The 27746-nt window shown below is 39.0% G+C and overlaps 3 protein-coding genes and 1 non-coding gene across 4 annotated transcripts; 3 read left to right on the top strand and 1 right to left on the bottom strand.

The window, feature by feature from the left end:
- Nucleotides 1–15648: 15648 nt before the first annotated feature.
- Nucleotides 15649–17118, top strand: LOC102718627 (BTB/POZ and MATH domain-containing protein 1-like). The gene has a single exon (XM_015833592.2). It carries the CDS (start codon nucleotides 15720–15722, stop codon nucleotides 16794–16796), a length of 1077 nt encoding a protein of 358 aa, XP_015689078.2. The 5' UTR covers nucleotides 15649–15719; the 3' UTR covers nucleotides 16797–17118.
- A 2076-nt stretch (nucleotides 17119–19194) lies between these two features.
- Nucleotides 19195–19351, bottom strand: LOC121053678. Its single transcript, XR_005811222.1, has one exon. It is a non-coding gene; the product is annotated as a U12 minor spliceosomal RNA (small nuclear RNA).
- A 231-nt stretch (nucleotides 19352–19582) lies between these two features.
- On the top strand, nucleotides 19583–22384 carry LOC102712420 (ribosome biogenesis protein BRX1 homolog 1-like). Its single transcript, XM_006647375.3, has 8 exons — nucleotides 19583–19855; nucleotides 19962–20103; nucleotides 20382–20460; nucleotides 20560–20684; nucleotides 21244–21345; nucleotides 21456–21524; nucleotides 21606–21704; nucleotides 22006–22384. Exons 1-8 carry the CDS (start codon nucleotides 19623–19625, stop codon nucleotides 22141–22143), a joined length of 987 nt encoding a protein of 328 aa, XP_006647438.2. The 5' UTR covers nucleotides 19583–19622; the 3' UTR covers nucleotides 22144–22384.
- A 2103-nt stretch (nucleotides 22385–24487) lies between these two features.
- Nucleotides 24488–26478, top strand: LOC102712142 (60S ribosomal protein L6-3-like). Its single transcript, XM_006647374.2, has 4 exons — nucleotides 24488–24777; nucleotides 24890–24996; nucleotides 25805–25986; nucleotides 26085–26478. The coding sequence occupies exons 1-4, from the start codon at nucleotides 24563–24565 to the stop codon at nucleotides 26238–26240; spliced, it is 660 nt and encodes a 219-aa protein (XP_006647437.1). The 5' UTR covers nucleotides 24488–24562; the 3' UTR covers nucleotides 26241–26478.
- Nucleotides 26479–27746: the final 1268 nt, after the last annotated feature.

The raw sequence follows: 27746 nt of genomic DNA, 5'->3' as shown, positions 1-27746 counted from the left end.
ATGTCTGGCCTCCCCCATGAGGGATGCCCCTATCCCCTTATATATTAGGAGATAAGGCTTACAGATAAAGTCCTAATCTAATGAGACTAAGATCTATCCTAATTTGGTTACAACTCGGATCCGGTATAGGCGGCATGCAATCTAGTCGTAACCAAACTCCGGTTGATACCATACAGATATAATCTCCCTCCTATTCGGTACTCCTACGACTGTATGTATACATGTAGTCTACGGATACCCCTAGTACATGCATTCCACAGCAGCCCCCGGAGTCGTACATAGCCGCGCAAATCATCCGTGTAGATTATTGATCATCAGACGTATCTTCACACAGTATGCTCGACGTTATCCGAGTGCTTCCCGGACGCTCCCTGAGTGCTCCCCGAGTGATCTCGAGTACTCTGTGATGATTGTAGAGGCTGTGGATGGCTCCGAATGGAAGTAAGGAATAGGTGCATCGAAGATGCACCTATTAGGTGTAGTCCCCGACTCTATGCTTAAATGCGTAACAATTAAACATAGATTCTTTTGGAGACTGTATAAAAAAAGCTTAGGTGCATCGGAGATGCACCTAATAGGTGTAGCCCCCGACTCTATGCTTAAATACGTAACTATTAAACATAGAGTCTTCTATGGACTGTTACCCAAAAGATGTTTCTCGAAGTTTCGAGTTTTCCGGCTCGAACAACACTGTTCTGAGTGCTTCCGGACCTGAGTGGTACCCAACTCTGGTTGCTCTCTCCGAGCGGTTTGAACTCGAGGTTTGAACTCGAGTGGTTTGGAGATGGTTTTTGTGTCGTGTTTTCCCAGACATACAACCTTCTGCTATGTTCTTCCCGTGGGGTAGGTTACGCCAACTGGCTTAACCGTTACAGCCGAGTAGTTAGTATCGAGTTTATTCGGGTTTACTCAAAGTTTAGGCACAGGCTGAAAAGCGCAATTAAGTGCCATGGGCGATATCAACTGACGTCTGTACGAGTGCGGCCATGGGCCCATAACATAGGCGTACCGTTGATTCCTGATTTGTGAGAAATCACGAATTTTATGTCACCGTTTGGGTGAAACATAAACTCGCAATGTTCTCGTCGACATGGTATCAACTATGCCAGCACCGAGTTTTACACATCGGTCCGCTAGGCCCACAGAAGGACATAGTAACACTTAGTTGATTTGGAGATTTGGAGCCATTGAACTGTCTTAGTTCGGCAATTTTGGAAGATATGGTGCGATAGAGCACCCGTGCCACAGTAGCCAATCTCGAGGCCCGACTTAATGTAGTCAAAGCTACTCGGGACCGTCTTGCTGTTGCGGCTTTTGGTGATCTTCGGGTCGTTCGAGACTATGGTGACCAGCTTCAGCTCCACACTACCCAATAAAATCCTTGTGAGGCTTTAAAGAGATATCCGGGCATGTGGCCGAGGAGGTGAGGGACATGGCGATAATTGCAGCTCGTCAAGCCTTCGCCATAATGAAGCCCCTTTGCCCCTAGGTAGTCTTTTTAGCCACCGTCAAAGATTTTATAGCCAATTGCAACTCGGAGAAGATGTTGGTGCTAGTGGAGGAGACTGAAACTGGTGCCGACTCCATAGTTCAGACCTTTGACCTGCAAATAGGAAATATAGCCATTAGCACTAACCTGTCTTTTGCAAGACATTTGTTTGTCTGTAATGTAAATTGTTTTGCTATTGTTTTAATTAAGTCTTTATTCTGATCTAGATCTCGCAATTTGAAATGAGTTGTGTAAACTTGTGCTGTGTACCCATCCCGACAGCCCCCGAGTAGATTTAGCCAGCGCGGAGCGTAGCGTATTACTCGGTTTGGTACGGTAAGTAGGGCGTAGCCACGAAGTTTGTTTAGCTTTATTCAGATATTAATCTCATGATCAAAAAAGAGCTTTTAAACAACAGCTTCAAAAGAAGCATATGACATAATACAGTGTAGCCCCCAACTGGCTTGCTGAGGGTGAAAATCACTTGGCGTGGGCAGTTGAAGGATGGAGAAAAATGAAACTTTTACAGAAAAATGTTCTAAGTATGAAAGGACTTAGTTGTTCGATATTCCATAAGTTCTCTCGTTGATGCCGATGATGACGACCGACATATGGATGCGATCACGATTTGGTGGTGATGATTCTGATGTCGAAAGGAGACGTGGCTGACATGGTAAATAGATTACCACTTAGCGGCGACGAAGTTGATGCGTCCAACATGGTAGCGGTGCATGCATTCGGTGTGGTGATAGGATCACCACTCGGCGAGGATGAAGTCGGGTGTGGCCGACTTGGCGAAGAGATCTCCATTCGATGACGATGATCTCGGCGGTGACGAAGTTGATGAAGAACCTACGACCTTCTGTTGGAAACTAGGGTCATTGGAGACCACTCGTTTCGTTTTGACCACTCGGCGGACTTCAACCAGGTTTTGTGTTAATCTGTTTGCTAGTAGTCTTTTACTGTTGTATGTCTCTTAGTCGTGAGATGAGTTGGCTTTGCGGCGTGTGCCCATCCCGATAGCCCCCGGGCGGACTTAGCCAGCGCGGAGCGTAGCATCGTTTACCCTGTTCGGTACGGTGAGTAGGGTGTAGCACCGAAGTCGTATAACCGCATCCAGACGTCGATCTAGTAAACAGATGAAGAGCTCATGAGAAGTAGATTTAATTTTTCTGATTCATGTCGCTCGAGTCGTCGTGCCAATCGGAACAAGATGCAGAGACCGCATCTGCCGATGCGGCATAGGAGTTTGCCATGTCAAAGAGATCCTTGACTGTAGTTGGCTCTTTGCGAGTGAATTTCGCGATAAACGGCTCATCTTTCACGTCTTTGCGAAAGGCGGCGATGACCACATCATCCTTGATGTCGGGGATGGAATTGCGAACCTCAGAGAACCGTTTGATGTAGGCCCGTAAAGATTCGTTCTTCTTCTGTTGGACCTGGTATAGGTTGTATTTGGGCCGTGGTCTATCATAAGTACTCTGAAAGTCGGCTATGAACCGATTGCGGAGTTCTACCCAGGAGTCAATAGACTGTTTGGGGAGTCCCAACAACCAATGTCTAGCCGAGCCATCCAAGGCGACTGGTAGATAGTTGGTCATTGCTTTAGTGTCGCCGCCGGCCGCACGGATAGCCAGGGTGTACACCGTTAGCCAAGCTTTAGGGTCGGTGCAGCCGTCATACCTCTTGATACTAGTCGGTGCATGCATTCGGTGTAGTGGTGGGATCACCACTCGGCGAGGATGAAGTCGGCGGTAACGAAGTTGATGAAGAACCTACAGCCTTCTATTGGAAACTAGGGTCATTGGTGACCACTCGTTTCATCTTGACCACTCGGCGGACTTCAATCATGCTTGGTGTTAATCTGTTTGATAGTAGTCTTTTACTGTTGTATGTGTCTTAGTCGTGAGATGAGTTGGCTTCACGGCGTGTGCCCATCCCGATAGCCCCCGGGCGGACTTAGCCAGCGCGGAGCGTAGCGTCGTTTACCCGGTTCCGTACAGTAAGTAGGGTGTAGCCACAAAGTCGTATAACTGCATCTAGACGTCGATTCAATAAACAGATGAAGAGCTAATGAGCAGTAGATTTAATTACCCAGTTCATGTCGTCCGAGTCGTCATGCCGGTCGGAATGAGATGCAGAGACTGCATCTGCCGATGCGGCATAGCAGTTAGCCATGTCAAAGAGATCCTTGACCGTAGTTGGCTCTTTGCGAGTGAATTTCGCAATAAACGGCTCATCTTTCACGCCTTTGCGAAAGGCGCGATGACTACTTCATCCTTGACGCCGGGGATGGAATTGCGAACCTTAGAGAACTGTTTAATATAGGCCCGGAGAGATTCGTTCTTCTTCTGTTGGACCTGGTATAGGTCGTATTTGGGCCGCGGCCTATCATAAGTACCCTGAAAGTTGGCTATGAACCGATTGCGGAGTTCCGCCCAGGAGTCAATAGACTGTTTGGAGAGCCCCAACAACCAATGTCAACTGGTAAATAGTTGGTCATTGCTTTAGTGTCGCCGCCGGCTGCTCGGATAGCCATGGTGTACACCGTTAGCCAAGCCTTGGGGTCGGTGGAGCCGTCATACCTCTTGATACCAGTCGACTTGAAATCAGTCGGCCAAGTAAGTTGGCTCAAGTTTTTGGTGAAGGCCGCTACACCGTCGACCATGTCGGTGTCTGAGCTCTCGGGTGACCGATGCCTAGACCCCCGGCTATGGCTCCGATGTTCGCGGTCCCAACAACGACCTTCCCGGCAGGCTTGACGTTGGCGTTCGATCTTTCGGTGGAGGTTGAAGCTATCTTCCTGGTAGACACGCTTCTTCTCGGCCTCAAGGTCTTGGCGTTGTTTATCCAGTCGGCGGATTTCGTCATTGAGGCAGCATTGCTTACTGGCTGTGTCTTTCCTTTGCTCTGGGTCGGGAGATGTTCGACGCGATCTGTTACTAATTGGTGGCCGAGATCCGGATGGTCGTTTAGAAACGTTCGATCTAGATCGGGGTGACCTAGACGACTGAGCCTCCGACCGTACCCGTGGTGTTCCCGAGTTGCATTGCAATGAGTATTGGATCACAGCTGTAGTCACTATTGCCTTGATCTTGGTGATGGTTTCAACCATCGGTAGATCTTGTTGAGGTAGCTGTTGAACGACGTCGCTCAGTAGATCCGCTGCTGCTTGGACGTTTCGTCAAGGGGTCTTAAAAACTGCATGCACCTCAACCCGAGTGTGGAGTAGATCACGCTGCACTTTGTCCGACTAGCTCCTTAGTTGTTTGCGAGATTAATTCTCGCGTTGGCGTCTGGCTTCGTCTTCAAGTCAATGGCGTTTGTCTTCCTGCCGCTGTTCTCCGGCCAGCTTAGCTGCTTGCTCCTCTTGCCGCTTCTTCTCAGTCTCGTTCGTTGTTCCCCGAGTGATGGTGAAAACCTCTCTGGGGAACGAAGCTTCCCGAGCTGCTGTAGGTGTCTGATGCGGCGACTTGAGTAGTCGGCTTTGCAATGACCTTGATCCCGAGCAGCGGAGGTGCCGACTTAGGAGACGGCAGCTCGATGTGGTGAGATCTAGATTGGATCTCATCTTGAAATAGCGCCGAGTTGTCTGGTCCGGAGCGGCACACCACCTCCTCAGGCCCAGATGAATCTGAACACATGTAGGAGAGCGCACTGCCCTGATCGACAAGGAATCTGATGCCGCCAAACTTGAAGGTTTGCCCCGGGACAAATTTTGTCTTCATTATCTTCGAGTTTGGGTCCATTGATCTCGTCGAGGACCTCGGAATAGCTTCCCCTATCTGGCGCGCCAACTGTTGATGATTTAGATGTCGGCAATATATATGGGGTGGCTAGCGAGGCGTAAAGATCGATGGTTAGGATGAAGACACAGGGTTACCCAGGTTCGGGCTCTCGACTAGCGAGATAATACCCTATTTCTGCTTGGCGATTGTATTGGATTGTGGACAGATCAACTAGAAGATAGCCGATCTAAAAATGTCGTCTGTCTGGCCTCCCCCATGAGGGGTGCCCCTATGCCCTTATATAGTGGGGGATAGGGCTTACAGATAGAGTCATAATCTGATGAGATTAAGATCTATCCTAATTCGGTTACAACTTGGATCCGGTATACGCGACATGCAATCCAGCCGTAACCAAACTCCGGTTGATACCATACAGATATAATCTACTTTTTATTCGGTACTCCTACGACTATATGTATACATGTAGTCTACGGATATCCCTAGTACAGATATTTCACAGATAGTATTTACTGACAGGTAGTATTTACTGACGTTGATATAGTATTGGGGTTAAAATTTCAATTTTTTAATAAAAAAACATTCGCCTAATTAAATCAACAACAACCAGTGGAGTAAGAATGATCGGCGATCCATGTAAACTTTGCTCTAAGAAAATTAGGGGTGCGGTTGTCTGGCAACGGTATATTTACAAACGAAATATAATTCGTAAATAAAATTTTTATATATGTATTCTTAGCGATCTAAAAATCAAGGTTGAAAAATAAATTTTGGTGAAAAAAATCTCCAATCAATTCTAAATTTAAGTTTAAAAATATATTTTTTGGCTTATAAGAATAAGTATGAGAAAAAGATGGTGGCGTACATCAAACAACCGAAAACTTTGCCTGTAAGGATTTTGTATGGATATTTTAATACATATGGCAGTGCTTTCAGCTGTCTCAGCAAACATAAGCAAAGAAGCCCCTTTCAGTTGGGAGTTCGTGTCATACTGTCATGTATATATCTGCAGCCGGTAGTGATTCTCTTGTTTCTCTACACGGGTACTCCGCTAGCAGGGGTATAAGGCTCTTTGAACCACAGGAATGAAAAAACAAAGAAATAGAAAAATATAAGATTTTAATAGAAATATAAGTGTAAAATAGAGAATTGCAAAACATAGGAAAAACGTAGGAATAGCCGTTTGATTGGACCACAGGAAAAACATAGGAATTTAAGGAGAGATAAAGACTCATAGGATTTTTTCCATGAGGTTCTACCTCTTGTTAAATTTTCTCTAAAACTTGTGTGAGAAGAGGCATTTCATAGGAATTTCATAGGATTCCATAGGGTTCATTCTTTTGATTCAAAGGGCTTTGTAGAAAAAATTTCTATAGCAATGAAATTGTCCAAAATTCCTATAAATTTTCAATGGATCAAAGGGGACCTAAATTTAGCTCAGTTGTAACTTATATTTTATTACTGAAAATACTGTTTATTTCTTCAACTCATCAAATTCTCATGGTGTTCTAAAATCCATGCGCCTATATTTGCACCGTGTTTTTCTAAAAATATATATATACCACTGTATGTCTTGTAGAGAGAGAGTAGTTACCCAATGTTGAGAACAATGTGGTGGTACCTAAGAGCATCTCTAACAACTCATCTATCTCATCATTCATCCTAGAAATAGAGGATGAAGAGTAAAAGTTAAGCTCCAGCAGAACCTCTATCTCATCATCTATTTTTGGATGTCATCCATATTAGTAGAGAAAAACTCTATATTTAGATGTTCTCTCCAATCCTCCAAATAGATATAGAGGATGTCATATATAGATGATCTGTTGGAGTACAAAGGGATATGAAGGATGAAAGTGTTTTAGATGATCATCTAAATGAAGATATGGATGACCAAATTTAGATGAGCTGCTGGGGATGCTTTAAGGGGTTGTTTAGTTCCCAAAAATTTTCACCCAAAAACATCACATCGAATCTTTGGACATCTAAATATAGTATTAAATATAGATAAAACGAAAAACTAATTGCACAGTTACGTGGAAAATCGTGAGACGAATCTTTTGAGCCTAATTAGTACGTGATTAGCCATAAGTGCTACAGTAACCCGCATGTGCTAATGACGGATTAATTAGGCTCAAAAAATTTATCTCGCGGTTTACAGGCTACCCATGAAATTCGTTTTTTCATTCGTGTCCGAAAACCCCTTCCAACATTCGGTCAAACGTCTGATGTGACATACAAAAAATTTCATTTCACCAACTAAACACCCCCTAAGCACCAGAAGGGGTTTCAGCATTAATGATCCACATCTAATATTAGGATGACAGACTTAGGCCGCGTTCAGCATGTACATGTGAGTTAACTTATGACCTGGCACGGAAAACGTAATAATATATTAGTACATGATTAATTAATTATTAATTATTTAAAAAATATATAATAGATTAATATGTTTTTTAAAACAACTTTTCTATATAATTTTTTATAAAAAATACACCGTTTAGCAGTTTGGGAAGCGTGCGCGTGAAAAACGAGGAGGTATAAGTTAACTAACGTAGGGGGCAGACGCGGTCCTAGGCCGCGTTCTTGCCCCCGGATAAGTTAACTTATCCGCCTCGTTTCTCGCGCGTACGCTTCCGAACTGCTAAACGGTATATTTTTTGCAAAAATTTTCTATAGGAAAGTTGTTTTAAAAAATCATATTAATCTATTTTATATTTTTTAATAATTTATAATTAATCAATTATGTACTAATCTATTACTATATTTTTTGTGCCACACATAAGTTATCTTAGGCCCCCTTGGCCGAACGCGGCCCTAATGGTACTATTTCCAAAATATTATAGAGCTTTTGTCCACCATCATCTTTTCACTTACGCTTATAGATATAAGCAAAAAATTAAATTTTTAATCTTAAATATAGAGTTAATTTGGAGTTTTTTTCCATAAAAATACGTATATAAAAGTTTTATTTATAAATTACTTTTATTTGTAAATACGGTGTTTCACTTATTCCTCCAATAAACCAAAAATGGACATCTTCCTTAGCATGCTGACAATGATTAGCATAAAACATAATTATCCTCATCCATTTCTCTTTAGTGATATTATTGTGAATAAGATGTTGAATACCATTAAACATGATCTCCACAACAAATAACCACTATATCTCTTGTACGTGCCACAACGAATTACCATCATACATTTTTTTTCGCAGATCATATAGAGATATTTAAATATAGATTTTCTATTAATATTTTTTTATGTTTAGTCCTTGCACGTCATGAAAAAACTGAACTTACGTAATACTACATCCATCTCAAAATATAGATATTCATAGGTACCAAGGTTAAAAAGAAAAAAATATAGTGATTATTAATAAACGAGAAATGGATTGGAGAGGAATGTTAGGTGAGGATAAAATAAAAATAATTTATAATAGAAAGTGATTGATACAGGTAGTGCAATAAGTAATAAGTAGTGCCAGAAATACTTATACTATGAAATATGATTCAAATCCTAACATAATTATATTTTATTACAAAGGGAGCACATTTTAGCTGGAAGCTCTAAATGTAATTACATTTCATGTACTCTCCCATCAACTTCTGTTGTACGTAGCACTTTCATCACCGTCTTTTTTCTTATACTTGTACTTATAAGCAAAATTCTGATTTCAACTTTAAATTTAAAATTGATATTAAGTTTTTTCAATCGTATTTTAGTTTTTAGTTTTTAATTTTACATCGCTAAGAATACGTGTATAAAAATTTTATTTATAAATTATTTTTTGTTTGCAAATGTATCGTTTCGTGTTTTGCCGCAAAAGGCAAATTGATCACACTTGTATACCTACCTCCTTTATGTAATTTAATATAATAAGGTAATACTTATACATATGAGTTTATCTTATTTTATCTGTAAAAGACAGGTTTTGTATGCAAGGACATCTACGTGGACGAAGTTGTCTCAAAAACCAATAAGCAATATTAACTCACATATAATTTATTTCAACCCATAGCAAAACACGTGCATTTTGCTAGTTTAAATAAATGCCATGAAAGAACACGCATGCTAGCCACGTTAAGCGATTTGCATAGGAATTGATGCAAACGGTTCGCTAAAACATGACACATAACTCCTTAGTTTTTTTAATTTGACATTGTTTTTTGAATTGACTTTGACCCCCTATTTTATTTAAAACTTTTATATAAATATAGAATACAACAAGTCATGCTTAAAGTTTTTAAGTATTAAATTAAATTATAAAAATAATGAATAATCAAAATAGGATGAATGGTTGAAGTCAACGACGTCAAATATAAAGTGTTTGGAAGTATCTGTTAAGTTGGAGCAAAATAACACCATTCCAATAAAACCTAGCGTTATTGTTTCTCTGTCACTTGCGGTCGACCGGTACTTTCACGTTAGAACCATCAACCATATCATGGTGGCGCACGGTTTTCGGGTTGGGTAGCATGTTATTATCGGTTGCCACAGCACGGCATCGTGTCGGTGCGAACCTGCCGTTTGCTTTTGGCGACAGATCGATCCGCGTCGGGGTAATTAGGTGTTAATTTGTTCAGATCTCAGACCCGCGCTTACAGCGATGCATGCGTTGGTACATTTGTACGTGTAATTGAAGCGCTTTGGACCGGGCCAATCACAAATCAGTATACCACGTGACCTCGCCCCAGCCCAAAAGGTTCAGCACAGGACATGACAGAGGTTTAAATATCAACCCAACATGACGAAACAGGTTTAAATATCGGTTTTACAAGAAAGAACGGGTTTAAATATCAACCTAGCATGCCTGGGATATACGCACGGTGATAATTACAAAAATTCAAGCAAGACTGAAACCATTTTGTAGGTATAAATGTTATTGATATTAAAAGAGAAAAAGTTCATTTTACTCACGCAAATTATTTCACTGCAACACTTCACTATCTGACTATTTTTTGGCCCATTTAACACAGCAACTATTAAAAAGATTCACTTTATTCACTAAAGATATTTTTTGTATGTATAAATCACAGTTTACCTGAAACTTTGGTAGAATGATAAATGTATAAATCACAGTTTACCCTAAATCTTTGGTAGGATGATAAATGCATTTGACTTGCGTCTTATATTTTTATTTAAATTCTTATGTAGGATGGAAGCATGTAAGATTGATTTAAACATCAACATTTTAACTTACAAGTAAACAATCGTGAAAAAAAATTCAAAGCATTTTTTGAACCTTAACGTGGTGTCATATCAACGAGCGAAGCAAACCAAAACTACAGTAATACAAGAGAATGCCTAAAAAAGAGTAATAGAAGAGAAAAATATAACACTGTTTTAAGATTCCTTAATCCATATATATAATTTATATATGTGTCTAGATTCACTACATTCATATGAGTCTAGTCAAGATTAAAAAGTCTTACATCACAAAATAAATATAATTTATACATGTATGTAGATTTATTAACATCCATATGAGCCTGATCAAGATTATATAAATTTGGTCGAGATTCAAAATTCTTATATCATGAATCGGATATAACGCACTCTGGAGATGAAAAACGAAGAGAGTATTGAAGAGTGAAGCAAATTACTTTAAGCGTAGTACCATAAGCCAAAAATCAATATTTCTGTTCCATATTTTTTTGAATTTATTGTAAATTAAAAATCTTCAATAATGTAAAAAAATAAAATATTGGAAGGTAACACTTTTCTATCTTCTTCTAATCCTATATCTAATCCTATAGTGCACCAACTCGTTTTACCTGTATTGTCATCGCGAGACGTATCTGACGACCTAAAACATATGTACGCAGTTCAAAGGTAGATCACCCTTCCTGTGACACGTAAAAGGTTTCCATTTAACAAAAACATTTAATATGGAAAGCACCATTCCTACCGCGGAAATGATCGCTTATTGAGATTATTTTTCTTTTAAAATACTCTCTACTTAATTAATATTTTTTATGTAAGTATTATTTTTTCCATGTAAGTATCATTAATTTATGGTGATAAGATTTGAATACTATTTTTATATTAAGAAAGTTTCTATACAAAAGACAAACTTTGCACCAACTTATTTTACTCACGGTGACACATCAGCCTAAAACATATATATGTATTACAACGGTCTAGATCGTCCTCTCCTTTAGCATGTGAAGGTTGTCGTTCAACAAAAACCTATAATATGAAAAGCCAACATCCTACGTGAAGGTTGTCATTCAACAAAAACCTATAATATGGAAAGCCAACATCCTACCATGGAAATGATAATTTATTGAGTTTTTTAAATGGTCTATACTTAATTAATATTTTTCATGTAAGTATCGTGAATTCGTGATAGATAAGATTTGATATATTATTTCTATATTGAGAAAATTTCTATGCACAAGACAAACTCTTGCGCAAATTACCGGAGGCTGGCAGCTCACACTAGCGGTGTCTGCATCTTCCGCAACAGTAAGGCACGTCGGCTTGCGCATCAACACTTCTATGGCCATTAACATACTTACGCCATAGCAGTACAGTCACTATGCACCTCGTGTAGCGCCACTTCTGTGGCTAGCAACACACTGGCATCGTCCGTAACAATAGCCCACGTCGTCTGCAACATTTTGTTTCCTTCACTAATATAAAAACATACACAACCTGATTAGAACAGTTCTCATATGGGTGTATATATATGTTGGTATATTATTCTTTGAATATGGACAACAATAAGATGTATAATCATATCGGTTGTAGTATGTACACTATTATTTTTTAGTCTTTTTAATTTATATTCATGAAAAATGTAATTATTATACCACATGTTTAATATATAATATATAACACTACTTTTATTTTTATTTAGAACTTGCATATGAGTGTTATATTTATGTTATACATGATATTTTTTTATTAAAAAGGTTAAATAAATGTCAATTATTTAATAAGTTTGATATGTATTTACATATAGCGATTATGGCTAAATTAGTAGGAGGTATGCCTTCGGACAGTGCTCCAATGTGTTCCAAAATTATTAATTAAATTTCAACTTATGATTAATCCTAGCAACAATATCAAAGAAATATATGGTAAATAGGGAAGAGTGTTTGGGTACATAGAATGATGTGTTGGTACTAGATTATGATACCTAAAATAAGTGAATCCTTTGATCTGTCCAATATTGAATCGCTGCATGCAATGGTAAATTGCTCCTGAGGCTGCAACGAGAAGTGATGAAGCAAACCCATGTGTGTCTCTGGCTAGTAATAAATAAATAATACAACCAATAAAAACATGACATTAATTTGAGTTTGCTAAACACTATGTACTATACCTTTTTAACTGAAAAAACTCGCGCGATAAATTTTTTATATGTGCTGTACCATAAGTAGAAGACTCGATGAATTTGATTTTAACATCATAGAAATTTTAGGTGTTGATTTGTATATTATTTCAGAGTTGCACGTTTGTTTTGCTCATTTCATATAACTCACAAAACTATGCAATTATAATGTGTATTATTTATTGGTTACTTAACCTGTACTCTTTCTACTATTACTTTAATTTCAAATCTGTACTCTTCGTGTCGTTACTTTAATTTCAAATTTCAACTTGGCGGTATCTTGATGCATATTATTACAATATATAATATCAATTGGTGCTATTACTTTAATTTCAACTTTTTAGTTCAATTCTTAATTAATCTTTCTAATATTACTTTAATTTCAACGGTTTAGTTTAAAATTTCAAATTTTCAGTGTCTTAATGTATATTATTACAATATATTATGTTAATTGGTTTAGCTCTTAATTAATCATTCAATGGGTGAAATCGTAACAAACACAGTGATAAATGGTTTACTCATCTTACCCTACAGCGTACCAAACTTGTTTACTCATTCCTCGTCCTTCATTTATCATTCTTCAAATCCAATGACTATAATTCACCTCCTTCCAGTAGGAATACTAGGATGGACTCCACCTCTCCTTATGCAAACTCTCCATATATTACAGACATTCTAAATTAAAAATTACCTAGCAATTACAGAGTTTTCTTGAATTAGAAATTATCTTTCCAATTAGAAACTAGTAAAACATTTTCTATATATATATATATATTAGACTTTATATAAATATAAATATATAAACTTTTCGATCATAAAGTTTATATAAATATGCATCGTATTCCTTTAGAATTAAAGTTTAATCACAACATTATCGCGACATGTGTAGGCGCAATAGCACAAGTTGCCACGAAATGATATTAGAACACCAACAATATAAGACAATAAAGTTCGTGTTCAACACCTTACTACATCATGCTAAATGTATGATTTATCAAGACTCTAAAATACTATTATTGCACACTCAAATAGCCAAATCAATAACAATAACGTTATTGATAAATCTCTGGTAAATATGAATGAGTATTAGGGGTTTTAGAAATACTTTGTTGGCGCCATCTTTTTATGTGAAATAAGTAAATTCATTGATCTATCAAACGATGCATCGCTGTAGAATATTTTTAATCGTTGAAAGATATATGCACATCTTAATAATAACAAACGGGAAACATAATCAATAAAAATATCATTAGTAATTTTAATTTGTTAAAAAACTATCATAGTTTTTTTTAACATAAACGAACTTGTGTCATAACTATTTTCTAGGTATTATATGAGCTTAATATTTGAATAATTTTCTTTTATGTAACATAACAAGACATAATAAAATTTGTTTTTAAACTCATAAAAAGTTTAGACTCTGAATTACGAGCTATTTAAGAATTGCACAATTGTTTTGTTCATTTGATATATATATATATATATATAAAATATATAATATATATATATAATATGTCAAATATTTTTTATTTATTATAAGAAGACAAAAATTTGTATTTGGATGCAGAACATGTTTGTATAAAGTAGCTTTCATTAAATTTAGTTTCATAGACTTTTAAATTTTGTGTTAATATTTGTGTGCATAAATTATTTAACTAAAGTTATACGTGCAATGTGTGAACTTTATCTCATATAGATTCTAAAATTAATGTATCAAATGTATCAATTTGTTGTTGCAATGTTTTTAAAATTAGTGTATAAACTTGGTCTTGCAAGTTCTAAAATCAGTGTCTAAACTTGAAATTTTGTAATTGCAATGGGTCTCAACCTATAATTAATTATGCAAAGCTACTAGTAACTGGTGGTTTGCTACTATAGTGTATGGGTTTGTTGAAATAATAAACTAATTAACAAAAATGCTCAGTAGACAAATAAATTTGAATGTCTAGTTTATATGATTGTATTTGAAATAGTTTATGATATCTTTTTGCATTACTAAACTAAGTCATAACATTAGCATAATATAGTACTATTAAGGACTGGTTTTACTAATCACTGTCGAATGTTTTACTATTTGTGATTGACATTGGTGATTTTTGGGCTAACCCGCATTTCTTAGTACAAGCCCATAATCTAATAGATAAGTGCCCACATATGGTGTCAACAAAGAAAAAGAACAAGGAAAATCGTTTTGGAGATGATGAACACTTATTTGATTTTATGATAGCTATTTAATAGTAAAAATGATAGAATTAGCTATTATAAAGTTAAAATTTTATTTCATAAAGATAAGATGGCGAACTTCCATATATAGAAACTTTTTACAAAATTATACCGTTTAACAGTTTAGGAAGCGTGCTCGCAAAAGCCTTGGTAAAACTTGACGAAAATCTTGGTAAAGAATGCAACCATTCTATTCTCGAGATTTTTTTTGCTGTTATGTTATTATCAAAGGTGGGTTTGGTCTGTTATGCCTTCTGATTTGGGTTTTGCTAAAATAACATTATCAAACGAGGCATCTCTTCTTTTTTTTTTGTCATTTCCTATATTTGATACAACTTTGCATTAGATTTTTAAGGGACAATTGCATAACTGATCCTACTTTAGAGTCTAATTGCGGATTTAGCCCTATTTTTTCACTTTACAGAGTTAGCTCTAGATTTTAAAATTGAAGCTCCCGGTTAGCCCTAGTCCGTTAAGTTAGGTTAACGGTGTTAAGTGAGAAAAAAATGGACGTCTTTACCCTTGCACATTTGACCCTATTTTGTTAGTATTATTTGCATATTTGGTCATGTTTTTACACATGCGTATACTTTAAGAAATATTTGTAATATTTAACTTGTATTTAACATATTCGAGTCGGTTTTGATTGATATTTGACTGAAGTTTGATAAATTTAACTAAGATTTAAAATATATTTGATTAAATTTGAACAAATTTTTAAAAATTTGTGGTCAACAAAATTGACATAGTTTTGTCTGTTTTTTTAAAAGAAATTGACTTTTTTTTACGAAACAAACAGGGTCATTCTCTCCCAAGGCCCCAACTAAACGCGGTCGTGCCGTCGTCGCTTCGCCTGCTCCCCCAAAAATCCCCCAATTCGCGCTAAAACCCTAACAAGAGCAGCGGCGAGCAGTGTCCTGCCATGGCCCCCGCCGCCTGCCGCGGGAGCCCGTCGCGGTTCAGCTCCGCCTCCGCCATCGTCGCCGACACGGAGACCGGGTACCACCTCCTCAAGATCGGCGGCTACACGCGCACCAAGGCGACGGCGCCCACCGCCTCCTTCCTCAGTTCCAGCCAGTTCACCGTCGGCGGTTACCGCTGGCGCATCGACTACTACCCCAATGGAGCATCCGCCGACTGCGCCGATTACATATCGCTTTTTCTCTTGCTAGACGAGAAGGCCACCAATAGCAGTGTGAAGGTGCAGGCACAATTCCAGATTAGTTCCACCGACCAGGTGATGAAGCCACCACCGTTGGCATCCACGCGAGTGAATAGATATTGTGAGGGTTCTTGGTCTTGTGCTCATAGAAAGTTCATCAAGAGGGAAGATTTTGAGAAGTCCAGTGATCTCAGGGACGACTCCTTCACCATCCGGTGCGACGTAGCGGTTATCGGCAAGATCCGCACCGAGGAGGTCACCACCACAACCTTTGTCGTCGTGCCCCCGCCTGAGCTAAACCAGCAGCTCGGCGGCCTTCTGGAGACCGGGATGGGTGCAGACGTGGTGTTTCAGGTCGGGGACGAGACATTTGCCGCGCACCGATGCGTGCTCGCGGCGCGGTCGTTGGTCTTCAGCGCGGAGCTCTACAGCTCGATGAAGGAGGGTGATGCTGCCGGAGTAGTGCGCATCGAAGACATGGAGGCGCAGGTGTTCAAGATGTTGCTCCGCTACGTGTACACCGAGACGTTGCCAGAGATGGAGGAAGATGTCATGTGCCAGCATCTACTTGTCGCGGCAGGTCGGTACAATCTGGAGAGGCTCAAGCTGATCTGCGAGGAAAAGTTGTGCAGATACATTGCTGTGGGCACGGTGGGGAACATCCTGGCGCTGGCCGATCAGCACCACTGTGCCGGTCTGAAGAAGGCGTGCTTCCATTTTCTCAGTTCACAGGCAAATCTGAGCGCGGTCATCGCCGCCGATGGCTTCGAGCATCTGAGCAGGAGCTGCCTGTTGGAGTGTATAACCATATACTCTAACACTGCCCCACTCTTATGAAAGAATTGGTTGCCATGCTGGCACCTTCACTAATCACTACCTGAGTCCTGCCTATTGACATAGTGTTCATGTGTTCTAACAATGGTATATTTTGGGTTTCTGATCTGAACCTTTGTCATCAGGTATTTCTGTTCTCTTCTTTTAGCACACGGGAATGCAGCATAATTCCCTTAGCCTTAGGCTTTTGTTATCAATTTATCATGTATATGATCCTAAGCAGAAGCTAAATCTCAATGGGTTGTCACATGTTACCTGGTGTTAAACTTCCATTTGACATGCTAGATTTGAATGACTGGAAGGATAATGAAAGGAGTAACCAATTTCATCCTGTTTGATGTTAATTTATGTTATCTGTATGATTATTTTGATGTTAGATACCTAGTCTCGGTTTTGATATTAGAAACCTGTTCTCAGGTGCTTTTAGCTGATGATTTCAATAAGTTCTCCTGGTCAGGATGGGACTAGATTCATCGTTTAATCCATGTACAGGTCCAGAAAATTTTGTCATGCTGATTTCCCTTCTAAATGTTAGATATATGTTCTCGGTTGTATCTGTTTGAAGATTTAAATAAGCTCTCCTGTTCAGGTTGGGACCAGATTCAGGGCTCAATCCTTGTACAGGTCCATAGTAGTATAAAATTAGTCATGCTAATTTCCTTTTTAACTGTATCTGGGAAACCAAACTTAAAATAATAGATTTTGTTATGGTTTCTGTCACGACCTAAAGCGAGGACGGGATAACCACCGCTGGGAATATAACCGCGCAGCGTCGGTTCTTAGAGAAGGGATGTAGATTTAAGCTAGGGAGAAGAATATTAAGGGGAGGGAGAGATTGGACTAATTAATATTCATTGCTTAGAGCCGTTTCCAAGAGACTGTCTATTTTAAGTCGTATTAAATTTTAATAATTATGTTTAAAAATTGTTCTTCGATAGATTGTTTATTTGACATGTCATGTCATTTGAATGGTTAAACATGTCTTCTCAATGCCAAAATTTGGCAAGTCATCCTCTCACGTAGTTGGAACTAGGGGCGAACATATCTTCGTCCTCCCGGGGTCCTCGGACTCCGGGTAAATTATCCAATTCCTACTAAATTATATCATATTAATTAGTGTACAAGTATAAAAATTTAGATAATTAGTATATACTGGACCCCTGGTAATTTGTATTCTGGGTTCGCCACGGACTTGGATCATTATCTATGGTCCCACATTGTTAACCTCATAAGTATTCTCTTGTGGGAGAGTGGGAGTGGATAGTTTGTTGGAGTGCACTTGGAGATGAAATATTTTGATATGAATAGCTAAATTAAGATTTAGAAAAATAAATTTTAACTATTCTCTTGGAGATGCTATAAGAAATGATTTAATCTTATCTTACCTCTAACTAACTGATAATTTTATCTCTAACTTAACTTAGTATGGGTTGTCCATGGAGCTTGGCGTTAAAGAGTTAAGGTCCATTGCCCATGACAGTTTCTGCCCAATAGTAGCTTAGCACCTATAGACAATTTGAAAAAGCCCCAATTTCCTATATCACAGTAATTTATCTCAATTTCTTCTATGTCTCATCTATGAGATTTGTTTGATATCTTATATGCCCATAAGTTTTTATTTGGATCTCTTACATACTCATTGTGTAAGTTAAACATTAGTTGGACCGTTAGTTATACTGAAAATGGCTTTAAGCTAGAAATGTTTTATGTGTAAATTGTTTTGGTTATGAAAAAAAATAAGGCATAAATTACGAAATATTTATTATGAATTTTAAAAAAATTCATATCAAAAAATATTTATTGTAAAAAAATAAGTTATGTAACTAAATTGAAAATATTATTTTTCAACGAATATGTAGTGAGAAAAGATTTGTTGTAAAAACAAAGGGGTGGAATTAATTTATCACAAATTAAAAAATATGTTTAATTTTTTGAATAAATTTTAAATAAAATTCGAGGAAATTTCAAATCAAATTAATTTATCACAAATAAAAATTTCTAAATTATTTTTTAAAATAAGTTTCAAATCAAATGCTTCACGACATTATATATTTTGTATATCAAAGTCCTAGATAAAAAGTAGATTAGGCACAATTCTTTCCCAAAGGGCAAAATGCATATGAAGATTGATTGAATTTTTCTATGGACTCATTCCATGAGTAAATATGATTGAGTAAATATGATGTCTCCATTTCTCTAACTAATTCATTTCCTTTTGACTTTTGGGTTTTGGATTTTTTTTGTTGATTTGGCATTATTAAGCAAAACTTTTTGATAAATTTCTTTTTTGAAAATTATGTGATAATTATGAGTCAATTTTTCTATCTAAAATAAAATAATTAAACTATGAGGATAAATGGGTATACCCGCCTTAAATTTTTAGAATTGGTGCTTAGTGGGTAGGGAGGCCCACAAGGGCAAGTCCTGCAAAAGTAAGCAGTGTCAATACCCGCGCAGGCCTCTTCCCCTCCCAAAAATTGCCGTGCAGGGTTGAGTCCCGCACCGCGAGCGGCTCTCACCGCACCGCTTTGTTTTCCTTACTCATTAGTTTAAGGCAAGTTTTTCCAGTCGCACCGTTGCCCCTATTTATATCGCCAGGGGCACTGCGCATCCCCTCCAGCCAGCGAGGTGGGATTATTCGCGGTGCATTCGCGTTCGCCGCGCGAGGGATGATAGTTTACGGGCCGTGGCCCATTGGCTGGATTATTTGGGCCTTGCTGGATCGGCCCATGTACAGGGCGATCTGTGCTTAAACCCTCCTCCGCGAAGCATTCGCCCGTCGTCCTCCTCCCTGCTCGCGCCGCCGCCGCCTCGATTCGAGCCCCACCCATGGCGAAGAAGCGGAAGCGCACCTCCGACGCCCCCGCCTCGGCGTGCGCGGCAGAGAAACCCGACGAGTTCGCGCCGGAGCGGCCCGAGCGCACCCTCTTCGGCTTCAAGGACAAGCCTGCCGACGAGCCCGAGCCCGAGGCCGCCTCTGAGGGCGGAGAGGACGCCGCAGTGGCGCCGTTCCGCAACAAGGAGAAGGTGCTTGTGACCTGCTCCCGCCGAATCATCTACCGGTGAGTGCTGCCCCGCGCTTCGTTTTACGTTCGGTGGGATGTGGCGGTGGATTTGATCCAGGGATTGACGTGTGCATGCTGGGGATGGTGGTGGGTTTGCTCGTAGGTATCGGCATCTGATGCTGAACGTGGTGTCGCTGCTGCCGCACGCCAAGAAGGACAGCAAGGTTGAGTCGAAGCAGAGCAAGGGCAACGCGCTCAACGAGCTGCTCGAGCTCAGGAGCTGCTCCAGCTGCCTCTTCTTTGAGGTATATTTATGGTGGAAAGATACTACTACGTTTTCAAGTTGCTTGGTGGAAAGACGGGAGAGTAGTAAATCTAATTATTATTAACATGGAATAAGTTAATGATTTCTGGTGCTACAACAATTTCATTTTTTAGTTATTCTATATTTTTGTTCTGCCGTGAAGTTTACTGAGCTACTACTTCACTATGAAAATAAAGTTTGCAACTTCAAATCTTCCCTCATTTTAGACCTAGAGTTGCCTTTTCTGATAGTGGAGCTTGTTCTACATGTGTATTGCAGTGCAGAAAACAGAAGGATCTTTACCTTTGGATGGTTAAGTCCCCCGGAGGACCATCAGTGAAATTCCTAGTTAATGCTGGTATGTCAAGTGTTTTTGAGCTGTAATATGTAATCTGTACAAGTTTATTACGGAAATTAATCTACCGGTGTATAATTGTCATGCGATGTTTACATGCAGTTCACACCATGGAGGAATTGAAGCTTACTGGGAACCATTTGAAAGGGTCACGGCCTCTTCTAACATTTTCTACAAATTTTGATGAGCAACCTCATTGGAAGCTTGTGAAAGAAATGCTTACTCAGGTGCATGAATGATTTGATATGTTAAATTCTCCACATTCATTCTTGATCATTGAACAGGTTGATTATGCATTAGAGTAAACAACTAATATTTATCAGTGTATTGTCCATGTTTGTTTGCCTTGTGTTAACAGGGTTCAAACTTGAATAGTTTGCATCTGAATACCTGTCTTTCATAATGTCTGTTTGTGATACCTAAGTATTGTTATTTATGGAATATGGATTAGCCTGTCGATATCTACTGTATTATGTACATGAAATACCTTCCATATGTTTTTGGCTTGCTGGTAATAGCCTAAACGTCGATTTAAGAAAGTGTACCCTTTAAATTTTGGTTCTAGCCTTTAGAATTTATGAATGTGTTTTCTCTTCTGCGCCTTTTTCTTAATGTTGTCGGGTTACAGAATTAGAATTTGTTCATGAGGGCAATATTAGTGTGCAATGATATTCGAGGTTTGCACATATTAGGCTTATGGAGTATGGAAAACTGGGGGCATGCAATTTTCTTATGAAGTCGTACATGCTGCCACAGCTGATAAACTAACTCTTATGTATTCTGCAGATTTTTGCTACTCCAAAAGACCACCGAAAGGCAAAACCTTTTCATGATCATGTGTTTGTCTTCTCCATCGTTGATGACCATGTTTGGTTCAGAAATTATCAGGTAATATATTAGCCAGTTTGTTTTTCTTAATTTTCATGAACGTCCACCTCGTAGATACGATAATTATTCCTAGCACTGTCTGAATATTACCATATGATCAACTTTGTCAGATTTCTGTTCCACATAATGAGATTGACAAGGTTGATAAAGGAGGTCTGGATAAGATGACACTCGTTGAGGTATAGGCTCATAGCTTCTATTTAAACGTTTTTATGCTTCCAATTTTGCATTCAATTTTGAGATATAACTTTTGTGTGTAGGTTGGTCCAAGGTTCTGTTTGAATCCAATCAAAATATTTGGTGGTACTTTTGGTGGCCCTACATTGTATGAGAATCCATACTATGTGTCTCCCAATCAGGTATCCTTTTCTCATCAATTGATTGTTGTGTACAAATACATACTTCTAAACGTCTTAGGTGACCACATGACATTGTTAAGGCAATCTAGATTTATCATTCAAATCGTTCTTACGCTTTCTTTTATGTATAATTAAATCAACGTGTTTTTTCTTTTCTTTTTTTTGCTGTTGTCTATACTCTGTTCATTTAGGAGTTTATGCATTGTGGATTTGATTCGACTATAACAAATCATTTACTGCAAAGTTTGTGTACCCTGTTCGGCAAGAGTGGTTCTTATGCTTCTCTCGTTATCCTCATCAGATCCGTGCACTAGAAAAGCGGAAGAAGGCTGGCAAATATGCCACGAAGGTGAAGGCCAAGGTGAGGAGGAAGATGCACGAGATGGAAAATACCCTGGAGCCAGACGAATTTGCTGAGCTTTGGAAAGGGGAGGACTAGTTCGGCTATACCGATTGAACCATCAACCCCCGTTAAACTAGTTGATCTCGCTGTCACCAGACACGAGTTTTGTTGACCGTCTTGTGGGATTTTTTTGTAAGACAGCATGTGTCTATTATTTACCTGAAGCAATTAATCGGATTTAAGTGTCATGTCCAACGTATACGTATCCACTCCCATGCTTGAGTATAGTTTGCCTTAGCATTCTGATTAATGGAGCTTATCATGCTTAAGTATGTTCTGGCTTAGTAGACAGCAAACGGAATTATAAATTGCCTGTGCCACGCTTCTAGGGAGTGTTTGATTTTGTTTTCCTCCGACCCTTTTTTTTTCCTTATCACATTGAATGTTTAGATACTAATTAGAAAGATTAAATATAGACTATTAATAATACTCACCCTATACTTTGGACTATTGCACGAGACGAATCTATTGAGCCTAATCATAGCGAATGTGATGCTATTGTAAACATTTACTAATCGTGGATTAATTAGGCTTAAAATTTTTATCTAATTAAATAGTTTTTATTTATACAACTAGTTTTGTTATCAGTCTATATTTAATACTCCTAATTAACGTCTAAATATTCGATGTGATAAAGGATAACGTCTAAATATCCGATGTGATAAAGAACTTAAAAAAATCTCTGTATCTAAACAACATTAAGACGTACGGTTTCTTAAAAAAAAAAAGCAACATCAGCTTAGATATTTTTTCTAAGCTATTTGTTAGCTTCATAGTAGTATTTCATTCACTGTCGACATCAGGCTTAGATATTTTTCTCTAAGCTCATTGTTGGCTTTATAGGTTCACATTGTTTCGCTTTTTAATAAAAAGTGAAATGGTTTATTTGCAGTTAAAAATTTCATATGCATGTTCGTAATGATTTAAAAGTCAATGCCATAAAATTAATCATGGTGAGAAAACCATAGAACTAAGTTCTAAAATTAAAACTTTACCTTATAAATAGTTACAACAACAAAACGGCTACAGCCATAGTATCCCACTATTGTATATTTATAAGTCGAAATTTAATTTTTTTAACCTTATTTGAAGTTAACTTTGATGTTTTTATTATTATAGATTATTTTTTAGCCTTTTGTTTTAATCACTAAACTACGTATATAAAAAAATATTTATAAATTATTTTTTATTTAAAAATGTATCGTGTATCGTTTGGTGATGACCCTGCTCTTCTTCTCCCATTGGACGCTTGGCAACGAACACGGTAAAACACTCCTACCTCCCAGTCTCCCGCCACACACTGACACACACGATCCCAAACAAGCGAATCGGTAAAAGAACTCCTAACCCATCGTTACTTATAACTGAGCATTGCTACACGTACAATAAAATCGCATGATCAGCGTACGATACCACAATAAAATCGTATGATTAGCTTGTTCTTCTCTCTTGGGTGTTTGCTGTTTTGTTTGCCATGTTTTTGTTGGCTCGTTCCCATTTGAATCTGAGTTAATTGCTTGGGTTGACGAGACGACTCGACCCTATGCCAATCCAATTTAAAATTGGAGATAACAAAAATCATACGAGTGGAAACGTGATAAAATAGGGGAAAAAATTTGAGCATACAAATCTATATCTGCCACCACCACACCACCAACTCCCTTATATTCTTTTAAGGCCTTGTCGGTTGGAGGAGGATTGATCGGGATTGGGCCACAACCCCCGTGGATTTCTCTCTCGTTGAATAAATCCTGGCCTACAAAAAAATTGTTGTTCGGTTAAGCCTGGTCAGGGTTTAGCCTGGTCTATACCGGGATTTTTCTATCGTCTTGGCCAAGAAATTAATCCTCTCCATCAGTGGTGTGAAAAAAATCTCGTCATCTTGTGTGATAATGTGTAAAATTTTAACATGCTACTTTCTATAAATCTCTGCCAAAATGAACGGATGTTTTCATGGAAGGGATTATGGAAATGTTGGGATTCAAATCTCACATGATTAGGTGACTTGGGAGGGGTTCACCCAATCCCTCTCGGGATAGATTCTTCTTGGAGATTAAATACCAACTAACTGAAAAGGCTTAAAGAAAAAATAACTTATACTTATATATCAAATTATTTTTATTAACTTTGTTTTAATAATATGCTTGTGATATATTTTAATAAAATCCGGTCACAAAGTACGAACAGTATACTAGTTTGCGGAAAACAAAAACCATTTATGCAATCATAACCATGGGCCGTAAGCTTACCCCAACCAGGCTGTGTGGGCTGCATAAACCAGCCCACCACTAGCATCCCGAAGAGCCCAAGAAGCTAGGGTTTCCGCCTCCACGCCGCGGCACGTATATAAACCTGCGACCAAACCCTCCCCTCCATTCTCCTTCCCTCCTCCCACCGCCGCCTCCGCCCCTCCTCTCGAGCCGCAGCGCCTCCCCGCACCGAAGGGCTCCCTCCCATGGCGCCGACGTCGAAGCTGTCGCAGGGCATCAAGCGGGCGTCGCGCTCGCACACCTACCACCGCCGCGGGCTGTGGGCCATCAAGGCCAAGCACGGCGGCGCCTTCCCCAAGGCCGAGAAGCCCGCCGCCGCCGCCGAGCCCAAGTTCTACCCCGCCGACGACGCCAAGCCCCGCACGCCCAGCACCCGCAAGGCCAACCCGACCAAGCTCAGGTATCTATCAGCCACCGCAGTAGCACCGGATGCGTCCAGCTCGGCTGCGCTGCTCGTGATCTCTCTGGATCAGTGTTTCTGAGGTGACACCATTGGGTTTGCCCGCTGGCAGGTCGACCATTACGCCCGGGACGGTGCTGATCATGCTCGCGGGGAGGTACATGGGGAAGCGCGTGGTGTTCCTGAAGCAGCTCAAGTCCGGCCTGCTCCTCATCACCGGTATGCCTCACTTCTTCCCTCGCCGTGATTTGTGTTGCTGCGATGCTTCATTTCTGCGGGTGCTAACTTGCTAGACTATGCGATGGCGTGTCACATTGGATTGATTGATTTGTAGTGGCCCGCCTGCTTATTGGATCCTGACTAGCGAAACCACTATCTGATCGATATCGATTTTTTTGCATACCGGAAGAGGGATGAGGCATTTAGTTTGCGTGTTGGTGCATTTGTGCTGAAATATTTACCTACTTTAAATTGAGTATCTAGATATGCGTCTCATTTTCTTGCTTCTCGCATAATCTTAGTACTTAATTCATTACAAAGGACATCCAATGATGTAGGCTAGAAGTACAAACTTATGTTATACGTTGTCATAAAACCTTCTTAATGCCTACTTTCAAACCTTTTTAATGGCTAATTTGAATTGTTGATGAGAGCTAGTTTTTATACAAGTGTTCAATAAATACTATGTAGGTTTTCTGAAATGTTTTGTGAGGAATCTTTTGCCTCATATATACAGATTGAGGTGAAAATGTGCCCATAAATCCAACATGTAGATGTAAAGTGGATTATACTGTTTATAAATGAGAATTCCATAAAGCTAAATACCAACGTGAATGTTTTGGTGTTAGTGTATTCACATTCTATTTTGTCATTTCTGTTCTTACTTTTGATGTTGAGCTTTATATATTGGGGATGGGAATTGTTTATTTTGGGATTCTCTATGGCATGTTTGAGATATGCCAAGGAATTGATTATTCTGATCACAGCCGAAACGGATTTTTGCCTTAATGCTTCTGTTCTCTTTCAGGACCTTTTAAGGTCAATGGCGTTCCCATCCGCCGTGTGAACCAGGCCTATGTCATTGCCACATCCACGAAGGTTGACATCTCTGGTGTTAAGGTGGATAAGTTTGATGACAAGTACTTTGCCCGGGACAAGAAGGCAAAGGCCAAGAAGACTGAGGGTGAACTTTTTGAGACTGAGAAGGAGGTACATATTGCATCGTTAATCTGTATAGTATGCCTCTTCCATTATCAGTTTAACTCCAATGTGATTATTCACCTGCCTATTCTTTGCTGTATCTGAAGGCCACCAAGAATCTGCCCGACTTCAAGAAGGATGACCAGAAGGCATTGGATGCTGAATTGATCAAGGCTATTGAGGCTGTCCCAGACCTGAAAACCTATCTTGGTGCCCGGTTCTCTCTGAGAGACGGCGACAAGCCCCATGAGATGCAATTCTAAGTTAGCTGGTACAAGTTCCAATTTCTGAGGAAGTCTTTTTGCCTAGTGTGTTTCTGTACTTCTGAATTTTGTGCCCGGGTAGTGAACTCTCTCCATTTCTGTTGAAGTCTGCCTGCCAAATATTATGAGAAGATTAAGAGAAGGATTATCTGCTTTGGTGGTTCATGGTTACCCGTACCTACTCAATGTGCAATGCATAACATTTGAGCCATACTTAAGCTATTCACCTTGCTAGTAATGTACCTGTGCCATTTTTTCTTTTGCAAATGATTTCACGAAGGCAACCACCTCATTGATTTCAACGGTTGATGCCTGCCGCTTTGGGGGGTGCCATGCTGACGAGTTTGGCCTTTTAATTTATGTTCAGAGTGGCTTGTTTACAATGTATGCCTCGTTTGTCACAACTTGTTTAGGGATATAGGAGTAGATTTAAGCAGAAAAGCATGTGTGATCTGCGGAGTGAGATTCACACAGCGCAAGATGACATGATCAAACGGTGATTGCTCCAGTTGCGAACAAGGTAATATCAGATCAGTGTTGGTAGGAGGTTTAGAGGGAGTCGATGGTGACTGTATGATTTAGGGAGTGATTGTTCTGGAACATCAGATAGCGGGCATAAGTTGTTTATGTTTGTAATTATATTGTCTATATGCACGTATTATTCAACAATGGTAATTTGTTTACGAGCGGAACCCACACTGCCGTCCCCGATCAGATTTGAATCCACTCGGTTTTTATCCCTATACGGACCAATGAGGTAAATAAGACAGAATTGATACGGCGTAAGGAAGGGTTTTATTGGCCCTTCCAATTATTTGTGTGATTTACGTGAGGGATGGATGGAAGCATGAGAAAAGTGAAGCAATGAATGGATATAATTACGTACGAGTAGAGTCAATAAATACAACCAATGTAGACAAAAACCAATTTAAAAATATGCAAATAATAACAATGCCCAGTCGCAACCTTATTTCCTCATCAGTTATTTGTCACTTCGGCACGAAAACTCGAATAATGGTAGATGCAGGTTTGGAATACACTTTTATCCAATGAAATGAAAGAATAATCATCCCTTCGTTTGTCTTTCCCGCTGCACTGGTTGGAACAGTGTTCTACGTGATCGAACTACATTTCCCTCTTTTTGGGTTTTAGGATATAATTTACGATGATGAATGTGTACCCCCATCTGCTGGCTGTTTAGAAGTATAACAAAAACTGCCTATTAACGTTAAAAACATATTGGTGTAAAAATTTTATATAAGTGTTTTTATTGATCTAAATGTAAATACTGAAGAATAAAATACGATAAAAAAACTTATAAATTAACTCATAAGATTAAAATTTTGACTTATAAATATAAGCGAGTAGTTTGCATTTAGCTCGTCTGAAATCCCTACCGTATAAATACTGACCTACAGTGTGTCCATACACATATACAATTTCTTCCGTTCATATGCATAGTACCACATACAATTTATTCTATGTTTTCTGATATTTTACTTTGTT

This window comes from Oryza brachyantha, chromosome 2, assembly GCF_000231095.2.
Source record: "Oryza brachyantha chromosome 2, ObraRS2, whole genome shotgun sequence".
Taxonomy (NCBI): Eukaryota; Viridiplantae; Streptophyta; class Magnoliopsida; order Poales; family Poaceae; genus Oryza; species Oryza brachyantha.
The sequence above is the reverse complement of the archived record's forward strand: the minus strand, read 5'-3'. Positions and strand labels throughout refer to the sequence as shown.